Source organism: Dermacentor albipictus, chromosome 1 (genome assembly GCF_038994185.2).
Source record: "Dermacentor albipictus isolate Rhodes 1998 colony chromosome 1, USDA_Dalb.pri_finalv2, whole genome shotgun sequence".
Lineage (NCBI taxonomy): Eukaryota > Metazoa > Arthropoda > Arachnida > Ixodida > Ixodidae > Dermacentor > Dermacentor albipictus.
Window position 1 is genome coordinate 82,110,253 of NC_091821.1, and position 15,234 is coordinate 82,125,486.

The 15,234-nt window shown below is 41.9% G+C and overlaps 1 protein-coding gene across 5 annotated transcripts in view; it reads left to right on the forward strand.

Moving 5' to 3' along the window:
• Positions 1–15,234, forward strand: part of LOC135907444 (uncharacterized) — a 78,680-nt gene that overhangs the window by 38,003 nt on the left and 25,443 nt on the right. For all 5 annotated transcript variants that reach the window (XM_065439129.1, XM_065439130.1, XM_065439131.1 and 2 more), the window contains 3 exons: positions 2,309–2,476; positions 3,235–3,413; positions 12,262–12,388. In XM_065439129.1, the coding sequence (XP_065295201.1) occupies positions 2,309–2,476; positions 3,235–3,413; positions 12,262–12,388 (474 nt within the window). The remainder of the gene's footprint in view (positions 1–2,308; positions 2,477–3,234; positions 3,414–12,261; positions 12,389–15,234) is intronic.

Consider the following 15,234-nt stretch of genomic DNA (forward strand, 5'->3'; position numbering starts at 1 on the left):
AGAGCAGCAGTTCACTGCGATTTGGAAGCAGTAGGGCATGTCAGAAATTTGGCGAGTCAGAAAGTGATGGCGTGTGCCGCGGGCACACGCCATCTTCAAGTCGAAGCTCTGGGTCCGACTGTGCCACACCACCGATGTCCACCGAAACGAACGTTAGCCGAGGCTTAACACCATCACAATGAATCGCGACGGCCGATACCTCCTAAGCTGAAAACAGAGGTGCACAACTGATGAAGACGGCCAAGACAAAGACGCTGAACATGTGAAGGTGGCGAAGGTCCTGATTCGTTGGTTCTTGATTGCAAGCGCAGCTGCGACGTACTTGATTCGCTGTGTTTTGGCGCTTGCCGTGCCATCTCCGCACAACATTAGCAGCTGTACAAGATTTGCAAAGCCTCCGAGATTCGCAACGGGCAAGAAGTCTCGGAGGTTACGTAAAACGGAGAGGCGGCAGCCGCCGCTGCCTTCTGGCTGACCCCGCGTCGGTTAGATTTTTTGTCCGATTTTGCCTTCTCTGGCTGTTCTCTCCGTTTCGGAGGCAATACAGCCTTGTGTGTAGGCAGTAGGCACGTTTCTCTGGCCGTGTGCCAGGCGAGCGTAGTTCGAATTATCCGTGAGGGAAACTTCTCGCGTTCGAATTAACGGACTTTTTTATACATAGACTTCTGTGGAGCTTGGCAGGACCAAATCGTACAGTTCGAATTATCCATAAGTTCGAATTATTGAAGTTCGAATTAACGAGCTTTCACTGTATAAGTTTTTCCACAGCTCAGCAGTGTTTGATAAATAACGTGATAGATAATGATAAAGAAAGGCTAAAATTGGGAGAACTGAATTTTCAGAATTCTGTTGCTTTTAACACTGACAATTTTTTAACACTTTTAGATTTTTATCTTCATTCAATTGCCATCAATTATGATGGCCAGTTCTACATCCAACGCACCAACATTTGTATAGGCTTAGCCATAGCCCCCATTTTGCACGACATATTTTTATCCTCAGTTGACAATGTAATTTCTACTGAGTTGGTGGGCACGCCTGTAATGCGACTGTTTAGGTACATGACCGACTATTTCATTGTTATGAAAGAAGATATGTGTATGCACTTTTATGACGCAGCCAAAGAAATATTGCGGATGTTCACAAACTCATCAGGAGGACTTAAGTTCATGTATGAATTCTCAATTAACAACCGCATTCAGTTTCTCAATATTATTCTCTGTTTTTCTTTGGATGAGCATGTATGCTGGGCATATCATCTGAGATAAAAAAACAAACTTGTTGCCCTATGACAGTGCACACTCTAAATTGATTAAGAGGGGCATAGCAACCACATGCATTAAGGTAGCGCTAAGTAAGTCACGTGAGCACGAGCACGAGCGAAGTTTTTTAAAGCAGACAGCGTAATTGTGGAAAAACTTATATAGGACAAACGGGAAAGTGTTTCAATTACAGAGCTCGTCAGCACAGCAGAAATGTGAAGAATGGCTATGGAAGTCATTAGTGGGACATTGCAACAAGTGTCCATGCACTCCCATATTTGAAAAGACAAAATTCATAGGGAAAGGAAAAAGTAAGAGGGAAAGAGAAGTAATAGAGGCATACCACATTTGAAAGCAAGGAGCTATATGTGTCTTTCTCTTGCATTGTCGGAAAAGGAAATAGCGTTTTTGCATGAAAGATTATGATGTTGCTGATTTTGCAGATGTATATGTGACTGGTGTATGCATACCTATGGTGGAAAATGTATAAAATGGCTGGAGAATATCAAATAAGCTTCCAGTTGGCAGTCAGTGCTTGTCTGTGGCATTTGTTTCTTAGTGTCCTTGTTCTATTCATGCTTTTCAACCTCATTTCTTAATGCAAAATTTCTTTACCAAGTATATATGTGACACTTTATTCTTAGTTGAGGTACGAAAGGAATATTGGCACATCAGTATTGTGAAAATTCACAGAGTGGAGGAAGTTCCATGAAAAAGAAATGTTATTTGCTGTGCTGTAGTACAAAGCTATAAAAGGAAATCTATAAGGATTTCTTGGGATGAAGGCTTTATAGGTGAAGAAAAATTTCTCCCCCCTGGACCAGGATGATTTTTTCTTCACCTGCAAAGCTTTCTGACAAACTCTTATAGGTTTCTTTTGTAGCTCCGTGTTACTGTCAGATGGCTGACAGTTTTACCCTTTCATATAGAAAAATACTGTTGGTCATCTTTGAATCTCCAAAGAGGCTCTTCTATAAATTCATGTAAATCTATGTTAACATATGTTGTCACACACAGTCACTGCAACCCATGACATTGCTATGCAGGCACAACAACCAAGAGCATGAGGTTATTCGTATGCTGGTGTCGGGCCCCAACAATTACATCATCCGGCACCAGAGTGCAGCACCAAGCTCACCAAAAATGAAGCTGCGGTATCTCAAGCTGCTGTTTCCTGAAGCTGACGAAGCAATGCTCTTCAACATGCTCTATAAGTAAGCTCCCTAATACCTTATCAGTAGTACCTTTTCCTTGCACTACAACACAGGTTGTTGCTAAAGAGACACCAAAAATGATATTATAGTTCATTTATTTGCTCCCAAACATTTCAATCTGCATTTCCTACACCATATTTCATAATTACTATGCTCATTTAAGTACAGCTTTCTTGAAAACTATTCATTCAAACATTGGCCAGTTTGGCCACTGTATACATGCCTGCCAAGAAATGATTTTGTAAACAGAATTCTCTATGCTGTCTGCAAAATGATATCATCCATGGTATATTTCATGGTTTATTCCCCACTTGTACTGGTTCACTCTGTCTTCTGTGTGGTCATTGACTTTTGCATGACCTTGTACACATTCTATCTCATTTTCACCATCATGCATATTTCCAAGCAGTGCAGTCAATATCAAAATTTCGACCATACCATCCTACATGCATGTTCTAGAAGCATTATACCAAAAGCCGTCACTGTTGTATCAATGTTTTTGATGATGCTACCAATAAGGATAGTGTGAAGCAGTCTGAAAGGAACCAGAAGGGGATTAACATGCAGAAAGTTAATAAATCTTCTGTGTTGCTCATGCAGATATGTGAAATGACTGAACCTCCAGTAATATTTCTCATAACAATATGAAGCCTGATAACATGGTCATTTTTGCTGTTTAGCTGTTTCAGCTTACCTCTGCGCTCATCAAGAGTCACACTGACAGTACATTACTTTCATTCGTCCTCTGTTTGCTGCAGCTGTGATAATAATGCCCAGGAGGCCATGACAAGGCTGCATGACCTGGGCTACAAGAAGCGCGATGCACCATTGCCCAAGGGCACGCCCATCAAACAGGTGGCACCTGCCAAACCGCCTATTATGGAATTTCGCAGGCCCTCCCAAGTGGTACCACCCACCAAGGCAGATCGGCAGAAGCGTATGTCTTCTTAGCAGCTGTCATTTGGAAAGCATGTACCTAGTGATTCTGTAAGCTACTGCATGCAACTGTTGACTCTGGCTAATGCTGTCGAAGTAGTCTGTACATATAAGTAAATATAGACCACAAGCTGTGGCTCAGTGTATCTGACATTCAGCTGCTGAGCACGACTTTGCAGGATTGAATCCATGCTCGCACAGCCACATTCCAATTAAGCAGGAATGGTACAGTGCTCACGTACTTATATTTTGACGCACATTATTCTCAGCCTGTGGGAAAGCACCACCAGCACATTGCACACTACAAAAGCGCTGGTTGTGTTTCTGAGGTCTGCAGGCCTTAGCGAAACTGAATAGCTTTAGTGTGTTCGTGTGTCTTTGGGTGTACGTGCCATTTATGTGTTTGTGTGATACTGTGAATACCATAATTATCACCCAACAACTGAAGTAGCATGCCAGATGATAAGTCAGGGTAACTTCAGGTTTTCATTAAAGTCAGCATTTCTCTCTCATATTAAAGAACCCGAAGATAAGAAAATAAATTCAGAGCCCTCCACTATAGCATCTTTCATGACTCAGCTGTTGTTTTGGGTCGTTAAACCCCATGAATGATTATTAAGCATAAAGTGCATGCTGTTTTTTGTAGGTCATGTTGACTCTTGTTTAGGGAGCATGTAGGTGCTGAAGTATTGAAATATGAATCAAGCGTGAAATGTTTGGGAAAAGATAGATGTGAGTTATTGTGTTGAATATTGAGCGTGCAGTGTGAAAAATAAGGAATAGTCAAAACAATAGAGATATTGAACTAGAATTGGAATTTGTGGCACTAAATTATGTAAATAGTTTGTGCAGTAGAATGTATGTATTTTGATTTTGGTACCATTGTGCATGGATGGAGGTCAGTAGTTTTGGCCTGAACTGAAGGACAAGAATTATAACTTACTTTTGGAAGATTGCATATAACCCCCCCCCCCCCAAAAAAAAAGAAAGATGGTAATCCAGGACAGTTTTTAAAAAGGAGGAAAGAAAGAAATAGAGTACCCAGGAATTTTTTAATTTTAAGATAGTTGTAAAAGGGAAGCAGTACTATATGCCAATTGTGTACACTTGGCATATATAATTAGTGCTTTTTCGTATTGCTCACTGGGTATAAAGTTCAGCTGCTGTGCACGAAGTCGTGGGTTAGATTTCTGGCCATTACTACTGACTTCCAGTAGAGGTGGCGTGTAAAAATGGTCTTGTACTGTACGTAGGGTGGATGTTAAAAAACCCCAAATTATCCAGATTAATCCAATGATGCTCACTATGGCATCTTTAATAGCCCATGTGTCACTTTTAGACATCAAAGCACCATAATTTAATTCATTCATATGGGCAGAGTGTAAAAAGTACATTTGCCCTCATTATAATCATAAATGAGTGGTGATAAACTGAAATATTAAGTGAATTTATTAGTTTTTTTTCTTTTCATGGCCAAGTGCTATTGTGTCACACAGCCTTCTTCAGTTGCTGTGCTAATGACATGTGCCTGAAAACCTAAATGCATAAATACCAAAGATTACAGCACAGTGACATAAGATTATGGGGCTTTACATGCCAAAACCACAATCTGATAATGAGGCACGTTGTAGTGGGGGACTTGGATAGTTTAGTGGATTTGGACTTGGAGATGTAGTGGGATTTGTACCACCTGGATTTCATTGACATTCACCTAACTCTAAGTACATGGGTATTTTCACATTTCACTCCCATCAAAATTCAGCTGCTATGGCCGGGATTTGATCCGGTGACCTCGTGCTCAGCAGCCAAAACACCATAGCCAAGCACAGAGACATGTGCATTGAGTAGGCTTGTGTGAATATTCAATATTTTCTAATATTTGATCAAATATATGTTATTCAATATTTGCTTCAGCTGGAATTTCAGTATTCAATGTTTTTGAACTATTCAAAACAAACGAATATGCATACCTTTCTGTGTATAAACCGCATCCTCAATTACAACACCCCGGAAAGAAAAAGGTATCCGCATTTGTAACCCGTAGAAATAACTGCATACAGCACCCAAATCTTTGTAAAAACAGTCTTCATTCACGGATGCACGAATTGTCAACGTCATATGCTTTGCCACTGGTTCTGTTCCCCACCTCTTCAGCAACACTAATGACAGAGAACTTTGTCTTAAAGTGCAACTCTGGTGAGTTTTTGACCATGTCAAAGTAATGAAATATTTAGGTTCCCGAGACCCCCCTGTCACGCGTCTGATAGTAGAATTGTTTTGCAAATTCGCAAATAATATTAAATAAGCAAAAAAGCGCAAGAACAAAACCGAAACCTGACCAAGCAGTTGAGCGAACCTCTCCGTGTGACATCACGAGTGTGTTCACCGGGGAAGGCGCGCAAGGCATGCCAGTCTCACCCGCTAGCAGCGAAGAGCAGACGCTTGGCTTAATCGTGACCGCGCCAGATCTTCGGGTGACAATGTCAGCTGCATCAGCTCTTCGGATCTGTCAAATATTGACAGATATGATTCTGACGAATTCATTAGCCACGAATCGCCGTTTGCATTCGACCCACCACCATGAGAGCCAGTGCCCATGCACTACATATCCTGCTGCAACATGAAGACCAAGGGTAGCCCAAAGCACTGATATTATACATGCTGCTTGCTATTTTAGGTGTTTCACCCCTTCTCAGGTAAACGCTTCGCATACTTACTGTTAGATGTGGAGCACGGCTTTTCGCATTTGTATCTCGCAAAAACGCAGCTGGCAGTCCAAAGCACGGAACGGTGCATTTGTTTACATCGGCAGGTGCAGTGACCACTCGTCATTCGCTTGAGATATAATACTAGCCACTCATCGTTGACATCAAATAATGTCAGAACATATCAAAACAGGCAGATTTTGTGCATGTAAGCACCGTTGCATCACTCTGCATCATGCTGATATGAGTGACCGTGCACCTTCAAAAACATCGAGCGGGAGACTAGTACAGGAGCGTTATGCTGCCTACTTATCATTCTTCGTATTCTCTTCATGCACACAATATGTTCCTTAAAGTGTACATAGATGAGGACTTTGCGCTTGTGATCGTTCATTTAGAGAATGCGTAGTTTTCTAGCGGAAACGCCGATGCCAGTATAGACACCATTGGCAGCTGAACAAGGTGATTGTTTACGTTGCTGTATCGAAGGGGCCTACGCTTGCTACCCATTTGGAATACGAGGCAAGCAGTGCACCTCAGAAGCTGAATAATGAGTTAGCATGACAATATGTAAAAATACACGCATCTTTGTAGTCACATTTAATTTAGGGAAGTGCTGATGAGTGCGGCGGGCAGCTTTCTGTCGAAAACGAGAACGTACCGATGTCGATACTACGCCGTATCGTCGCTTCTCGCTTTTTGTGTGTGCACTGTGCAAAATGAGGAATGGTTTATTTCAAATCTGTATGGGCAAAACTGAACTACAGGAGGAGTTTTCTTCATCCCGATGGCTTAATTAGCTTCACTTCAGTCGCTCAGGTCCGCCAGCAGCAGACACACGAACTACGTGACTGTGACACATGGGCTTAACCTCGGCTGAACGTGGTCGGCATCGGCTCAAACTGTGTGTGCGGATGGTGAGAGCTGAAGTTCGTGCAGCCAACAACGCAACACCACTTGCCTCCGATCTCTTGCACGTCTACAGGGAACGCAACTTCTCGCGACAGCAACTTCTCACGCCATGCACTAGCTCACGATTGTCGACTCCTCGGTGCTCTCATCGCTGTCGTCTGCATGATCCCGGCATGCTCTGCATGGAACATTTCTGACGTCATGCACAATGTCGCCTGTAACTGAGGAGGAGGCAAGGTAGGGTGTTCGAGGCAATTCATTAAATTCATTGTAAAAAATCTGTACAACTCTCAAAGCTGCTTTTTTGAGGGCATGACGGAAGTGTTCAGAGGAATTTACCCAGCGAATTTCATCGACATCCATTGACATAAAAAAATCTCCGGAGTTGCCCTTTAAAGGTGGTTTCACGGCAGCACGAGCCGTGCTACCGTGAAACTGCACCTTGAGCCATAATTCACATATAACCAGTACATCCATTTTGCTGTTAAAATTATTTTTTTTGTCTGCGTGCTTGCAGAAACGAATGTGTTAAGCTCGCATGTAAACGGAAAGCATCAAGCTGAACTTGTGCAACACAACATAAACTGCCAACGTTGCACAGTCAAGGCCACACTTCACAGCGTTATGGTCACACATGTCAGGCAAAAGCGAAACGCTCCCACGGCCTTTACCACTGCAAAATTTTCACTAGACTGAAGTACAACAGGAAGCAAAAGCCTGTAAACATATTTTCTTTGCAGCTGGAGTTGTAGGAAATGTTGAACGTGAATTTTTGCTTGAATATATCAGAATGACGGCACTTTGATAATAAACTGACTCCAGAAATGAATATGTTTCCTTCTGTGCAAGCAAAGAACAAACTTTTCTTAGATTCGTCAAAATTGGCTAATTTGTTTGAAGTTGATTTTTATTTACTACAAAGTACAAAGTCAAGGTTTTATGCAAGTCTCACAACTACTCAAACTATTCGCTTTGAACCAAAAATGTAATACTCACAAAAGCCTAGCATTGAGCCATTTTGTGTGAAAATAGATTACCAAGATTGTACATTTACCAAAATAATAGTGAAAAAAAAATTTGAGCCATCAGTTTGTAAAAAAGATATTTTACCTACAAGACAGCACCTTCCTAATTTTAGTTTTAAAGGGAACAGTAGTTAGATGAAATAACCAAAAGGTATTCTGGCGTTCATGACAAGTGCTCTTGTCCCATTTTTCATTCTGTTTTTCTGTTGTCAAAACATAACAAGCTCACGTTCACACAGTGGGACTAGTGCTGTGTTTTTCTTGTTTTGGAGTATCACTGCCATCAGGCTCTTCAATAAACTATATTGTACACTTCATAGCAACACACTATGCTGCTTTCTTCACATGAGCTTTACATTAAAGGCTTACATTCCTATGTGTTTTGTTGTCCTGCAACAAACTGCTGCTATAGATAGAATGGTGAAAAGTGCAGAAAACCACTAGAAAGAACGATAGAACACTTGTGCACCTGCTTCATCTTTATTTCTAGTCCTGTTGTCTGCAGTGTTCACCATGCCATCCACAAATCAGTTAGCCCGATTTTTGTACTATTATGCTGTTCTGCAGAGCCACTGAATGTGCTGTGCTGTTACACCGTGGCCTGTGAGAGCAAAACTCATTGAGAAACCGACCCACAAGACACTGCCAAATGAACTAGCATCTTCCATAAAAACATGTTTACTCGAAGTATGTTGCTGTGATTTCATAACTGAAAAACAGCTTGAAAACAGGATAAGAAAGAGTGGACAGAACAAGGCAACCAACATTAGTCCTGTGAGACCACAATTTACATGTGTTATGAGAGAGAGGTGGATAAATTAATGTTATAGGCACTCTTTCCGATTCGTTTTTAATTTCAGTGAGCCTAAGAAGGTGAAATAATTGTATGTGTAGCTATTGTCTCAAAACATTTTTATCTGAGGCATTAATTAAAGGATAATTGCCACAGCTCTGTTAACTAGATGCATAACCACACAAATTGCTCCTTATATCTGGACACTTCAAGTGCAAACATAAGGAGGCCACTATGACTCATATTGCCCGAACTTAAAAATAATGGTGCAGTTTGGAAAAATACTCTGTAGGCACATTCTCTCTGAGTAAAGTCAATACTTGCTGCTAGAGAAAAACAACTTACCTGAACTAGTTGTTGCATATACTCGAGTAAGGGCCGCACTCATGTAAGAGCTGAAGCCCCACTTGGCATACCAAAATTAGAAAAAACAATAAAGTTAGAAAAAAGTTTAAAGATGCCGACCAGACGGTTGTAAGGAGCATTCCTGTAGCTTGTGTTCCATGCTCTTGGATTCTGAGCACGTGGCATGTGCAGGGTTCGGACACTGTTGTTAAAACCTTTGATGTCACGGACATACCTAACACCATGGAGGGTACCGTAGATGACCATCAATGAGTGTGCTGATGAACTCAACCTGAGCAGCAGTGTCAGTGACAGTGGTGAGAACTAGATGGGCACCAACTGCATGGCGTGCACGTGTGAACAAATAAGTGTGTTATGAAAACAATAGCGCTCACAATTTTTGCGCAAAAGAATTGTACATACTACGCATGACCAGGAAAGTTGGACCAAAATGGCCCGTCCTTGTGTGAGGGCTGCACATCATCAAGATTGTCGAAAAAAAAGTGTGGCTGTTACATGAGTATGTACCATAATTTTTGTAATGGCAAAAGGATTTCCTCATTTAGGTTAATCATGCTGAATGAAAGCTGTATGTGGACTTTGTGGTAGTTGTGTGAGCCAAGAAATTTCTTGGATGAATCACTCACAGGCACTGTGATCTGGCCACTGTGCATTGGTGTTCGACCCTTACTTCACACTACTTTCTGCTGGACGATTTTGTGCTGTCTTCTTTCCTCTTTTGTCTCATTGCAACTGTTAGTAAGGAAGCTGACTATTTAGAATTGGGACATAAGCATGTCTGTTGCATTAAGGTGGTCACGAGGTCTAACATTAGGCTTTCAGACGGATGCTGCAAAAAGCAAATGCCAACTATTTTGGAAGACTAGAAAGATTACGGAAGAAAAAACTGCAGATTAGGCCAGCATGTGCAGGATACTCGCATGAGCAGTTGAAATGCAATGGGCATGCTCAGTTCAGGCGGTGAAGGTGTGGGAGCATGTCCCATTGTGGTACGTTCAGTTGCTGCATACTTCTACCACATCACCAACAGAGCACCACTCACCTTGCCGCTGTCTCAGCTGTTCATGTTATGTGATTGAGGGGTGAAAACCAGTAAAAAGACACAACATAAACAAGCAAGAAGACCCTTCACGATTGATCAGTTTTCACCCTTCAACTGGCCCAGCTGTCGACCCTTATGCTGTGTGGCATTGCCCATGGCAGCATGCACATGCCTTGGAGTGTGGCATGCCCTTATCTCTCGTGTATTGCTTTCTTGCTTAAATTGCATTCTTTTCATATGCTTATTGTCATCCTGCTATCATCGATGTCTTAACCAAGCCTAATGCCACATGCTGGCCTTAAAACATGAATATGAAAACATTGAAGAAAAATTTTAGGGAAGGTCTGACGCAGGTTATTCACACAAGAATGATACCATTTGATTTAATCACATGTGTCATTACAACTATTTCCAAGTTGGTTCGTACCTCTTTCCCTGTGCAGGTACTCGTAAGGGTCACTCACCAAAATAATCAGAATGATTGCAGTTTAATCTGAATAACATACAGGCACAAAAAGAGACAGCTGCATGTTATCACACTATTCCAGCACAGTATTCCAGCACAGCAGATGACTGCATAAGTGTAGTTACCACATCTTTCATGTCACCAGTTCCTACCTGTTTTCCCGTGCCAACTATGCCAATACATGCAATTCATTCCCATAAAAACTGCACTTGCACAAGGACAGCACCCCCTTTAAGGCGGGAGCATCATCTATTGGCGGCCTGCCTTTTCCAGAACCTCTCTCAAAGAATAATGGCTGTCATAGCAGCCAGAAGGGACTTAACCAAATAGTAGGGTCCTGCAAAAAGTGCCATTTCTGCTGTTAAAAGGCAGAAATGGCACTAAAAAAAATGGCTTCAAAGGTCGAAGTCGTGACTGCTGTTGCTTTTCCTTTTCCACACACTGAGTGCCCATGAGGTGCTTGATTTGTAAATAAATGTCTTCTTTCCATTACTGTCTGTCTGACATCTGACAGCTCCCCGACTACTTTTCACACTTCCTGGCAACTGCAGCATATGTACCCGTAATGTTTACTGGGAATAGCTGGCGGCGAGTGCTAAGCACGAAGACGAGCTTTCTGGTAGAAACGCGGCCTCTCGTGTGGGCCAATCTCCTGTTTCGTGACATTTAATATTTCAGTCTGAGAAAATCTAACATAAAAGGTATGTGCTGTCGGTGCCTTTTTACATAATATTTGTTTGTGGGTTGTCATTCTCAAAATTCCGAGGAATAACTTTGTAAAGAATGAAAGACAAGTTATGAGCAACTTAGGTGATAAAATAATGGCTGGCTATGCTTGCTTCAATGTGATTGTTGCCAAAAAGACAGTCGATGCTGGACACCGGATGTGGGTTGCCGACGCTGGATTTTCTGCGACACGGGGCCCTTAACACTTTCGCGTTAATAGTTGTGGCAATGGCAACGTGAGTTGTGCTTTGGGCAGCAGCTTGGCAAAGCAAGTCGGCAGCAAACTGTGGCTGAAGGTATCACAGTGGGACATGCATTGTAGCACCCATCACCTGAATTAGGCCTGCCCAGCAGGTTGCTTTCATTGTGCTATTTGCCATACACTCTGCTATCTGCATTGCAACTGTCTATGTACTATCATTCTGAATATGAGTTGCAACATGGTGCCAACTGTACAAGGGGCTCTAAGGCTATACAGCAGCACTGACATTAGAAAATTGGTGAACTAAATACCAATGATTGGAACAATGCCTTAATTCACATTTTCATATGGCGCTACTACCATGTAGTCTCGGAGCTTCTTGTACCGTGGGCACCATGTTGAAACTTGTACTGAGCATGGTTGTGTCGGGTGTCATTATCATCATTCCTTTCACACCATGACACAACAAGCCTGATAATGCCTGCTAACCTAGTCTATGGCATTGCTAGTGTAGTAAAAAATTATTACAAGAGAATACAGGTCATTTTCTGGAAACAATAAGTATGGGATAAAAGGATATACTTCTAAAGCTTTGTTTTCTGTTGCATGCAGTGGTGTCACAACTGCATGAACAGTTCCCTGCGGTGTCCCAGACATTGCTCAACATGGCCCTGGAGAGCAGCCAGTACAATGAAGACAGGGCCAAACAGTTCCTCCAGGCCATGACTCCGCAGGACAGGTGAACATTTTTTGAAACATTACAAGTTGATGGTTCCAGCTTCAACTTTTGGTGGTTGAAGCTGGAATAAATTGGTGTTGGACTCTTCAGTTGCGATTTGTGTGTGTATCATCATCATCATCATCATCATCATCATCATCATCGTCCTGTTTCATGTCCACTGCAGGACGAAGGCCTCTCCCTGTGATCTCCAATTACCCCTGTCTTGTGCCAACCGATTCCAACTAGCACCCACGAATTTCCTAATTTCATCACTCCACCTAGTCTTCTGCCATCCTCAACTGCGTTTCCCTTCTCTTGGTACCCATTCTGTAACCCTAATGGCCCAACGGTTATCTAGCTGGCGCATTACATGACCTGCCCAGCTCCATTTTTTTCTCTTGATGTCACTTAGAATATCGTCTGTACCCGTTTGCTCTCTGATACAAACCGCTTTCTTTCTGTCTCTTAACATTAGGCTGAGCAATCTTCGTTCCATCGCTCTTTACGTGGTCCTTAACTTGTTCTCAAGCTTCTATGTCAGTCTTCAAGTCTCTGCCCTATATGTCAACACTGGTAAAATGCACTGATTGTGCACCTTCCTTTTCAATGATAATGGTAAGGTTCCAGTCAGGAGCTGACATTGTTCGCCATATGCAATCCAACCCATTTTTATTCTTCTACGAGTTCCATTCTCATGATCAGGGTTCCCTGTGATCATTTGACCTAGGTAAACATACTCCTTCACAGACTCTAGAGGCTGACTATCGTTCTTGAACTCTTGTTCCCTTGCCCGGCTATTCATCATTATCTTTGTATTCTGCATATTAATCTTCAACCCCACTCTTACACTCTCTCTGTTAAGGTCCTCAATAATTTGTTGTAAATCGTCTGCATTGTTGCTGAATACAACAATGTCATCGGCAAACCGAAGGTTGCTGAGATATTTGCCATCGATCCTCACTCCGAAGTCTTCCCAGTTTAATAGCTTGAATACTTCTTCCAAGCACGCAGTGAATAGCATTGGAGAGACTGTCTCTCCCTGTCTGACCCCTTTCTTTATAGGTATCTTCCTGCTTTTCTTGTGTAGAATTAAGGTAGCTGTAGAACCTCTGTAGATATCTTCAAAGGTATTTACGTAAGTGTTCTGTACTCCTTGATTACGTAATGCCTCTATGACTGCTGGTATTTCTACTGAATCAAATGCCTTTTCGTAATCTATGAAAGCCATGTAGAGAGGCTTATTGTACCCTGCGGATTCCTCGATAACCTGATTAATGACATGGATATGATCCATTGTAGAGTATCCCTTCCTGAAGCCAGCCTGTTCCCTTGGTTGACTAAAGTCCAGTGTTGCCCTTATTCTATTGGAGATTATTTTGGTAAATATTTTATATAATACTGGAGTAAGCTAATGCGCCTATAAATTTTCAATTCTTTAACGTCTCCCTTTTTTGTGGATTAGTGTAATGTTGCATTCTTCCAGTTTTCTGAGACCCTTGCAGCCGATAGACACTTCGTATAAAGAGCCACCAGTTTTACAAGCATTATGTCTCCTCCATCTTTGATTAAATCGACTGTTATTCCATCCTCTCCTGCCGCTTTTTCTTGTTTCACGTCTTGCAGGGCCCTTTTGACCTCATCGTTAGTTATAGGAGGAGTTTCAGTATGCTGTTCATTACTGTTTGTAATTGAGGTATCCTGACTCCTCTGAGTACTGTACAGGTCAGGATAGAATTATTCCGCTGCTTTTACTATATCTTCGAGATTGCTAATGATATTACCCTGCTTATCTTTCAGTGCATACATCTTGGTTTGTCCTATGCCAAGTTTCCTTCTCACTGATTTCAGGCTGCGTTCATTATTTACAGTTTCTTCAGTCTTTCTCACATTATGATTTCTAACATAACTTATTTTCGCTTTGTTGATCAGTTTTGACAGTTCCGCTAATTCTATTTCATATCTTGAGTTGGACACTTTCATTCTTTGTCGTTTCTTTATTAGGTCCTTTATTGCTTGGGAGAGCTTGCCTACTGGTTGCCTTGGTGCCTTGCCTCCCACTTCAGCTGCTGCCTCTGAAGCCAGCCTAGTTAAGGTTTCATTCATTATCTCTATGTCATCTTCATCTCTCTATTCTAAGGCTGCATATTTGTTTGCAAGTACCAGCCTGAACTGGTCTGCTTTTACCCTTACTGCCTCTAGGTTGACCTGTTTCTTCTTGACCAATTTTACTCTTTCTCTCTTCAAATTGAGGTGAATCCTAGCCCTCACCAACCTATGATCACTGCAAGTTACCCTGTCTATCACTTCTACATCCTGCACTATGCTGTGATCAGCAGAAAGTATGAAGTCAATTTCATTTCTTGTTTCACCATTAAGGATTTTCCCAGTCCACTTTCTGTTGCTACGCTTCCTTACAGAAGTGTTCATTATTCGAAGCTTATTCCTTTCTGCTAATTCTACCAGCATCTCTCCTCTAGCATTCCTAGAATCAACGCCATAGTTGCCAATCGCTTGTTCAACAGCTTGCTTTTTTCCCATTTTTGCATTGAAGTCGCCCATGACTACAGTAAACTGAGTTTGCACTTTTCTCATTGCTAATTCAACATCTTCATGAAACTGATCTACTTCCTCATCATCGTGACTGGATGTTGGAGCGTAGGCTTGTACTACCTTTCATCTATACCTCTTATTAAGTTTGATTACGACTACAGCTACCCTCTCGTTAATGCTGTATAATTCGTCAATGTTGCCCGCTATGTCCTTATGGATTAGGAATCCTACCCCGTATTGCTTCTTATCTAGGAGACCTCTATAGCAGAGGACATGTCCGTTATTTAGCAATGTATAAGCCTCACCAGTTCTTC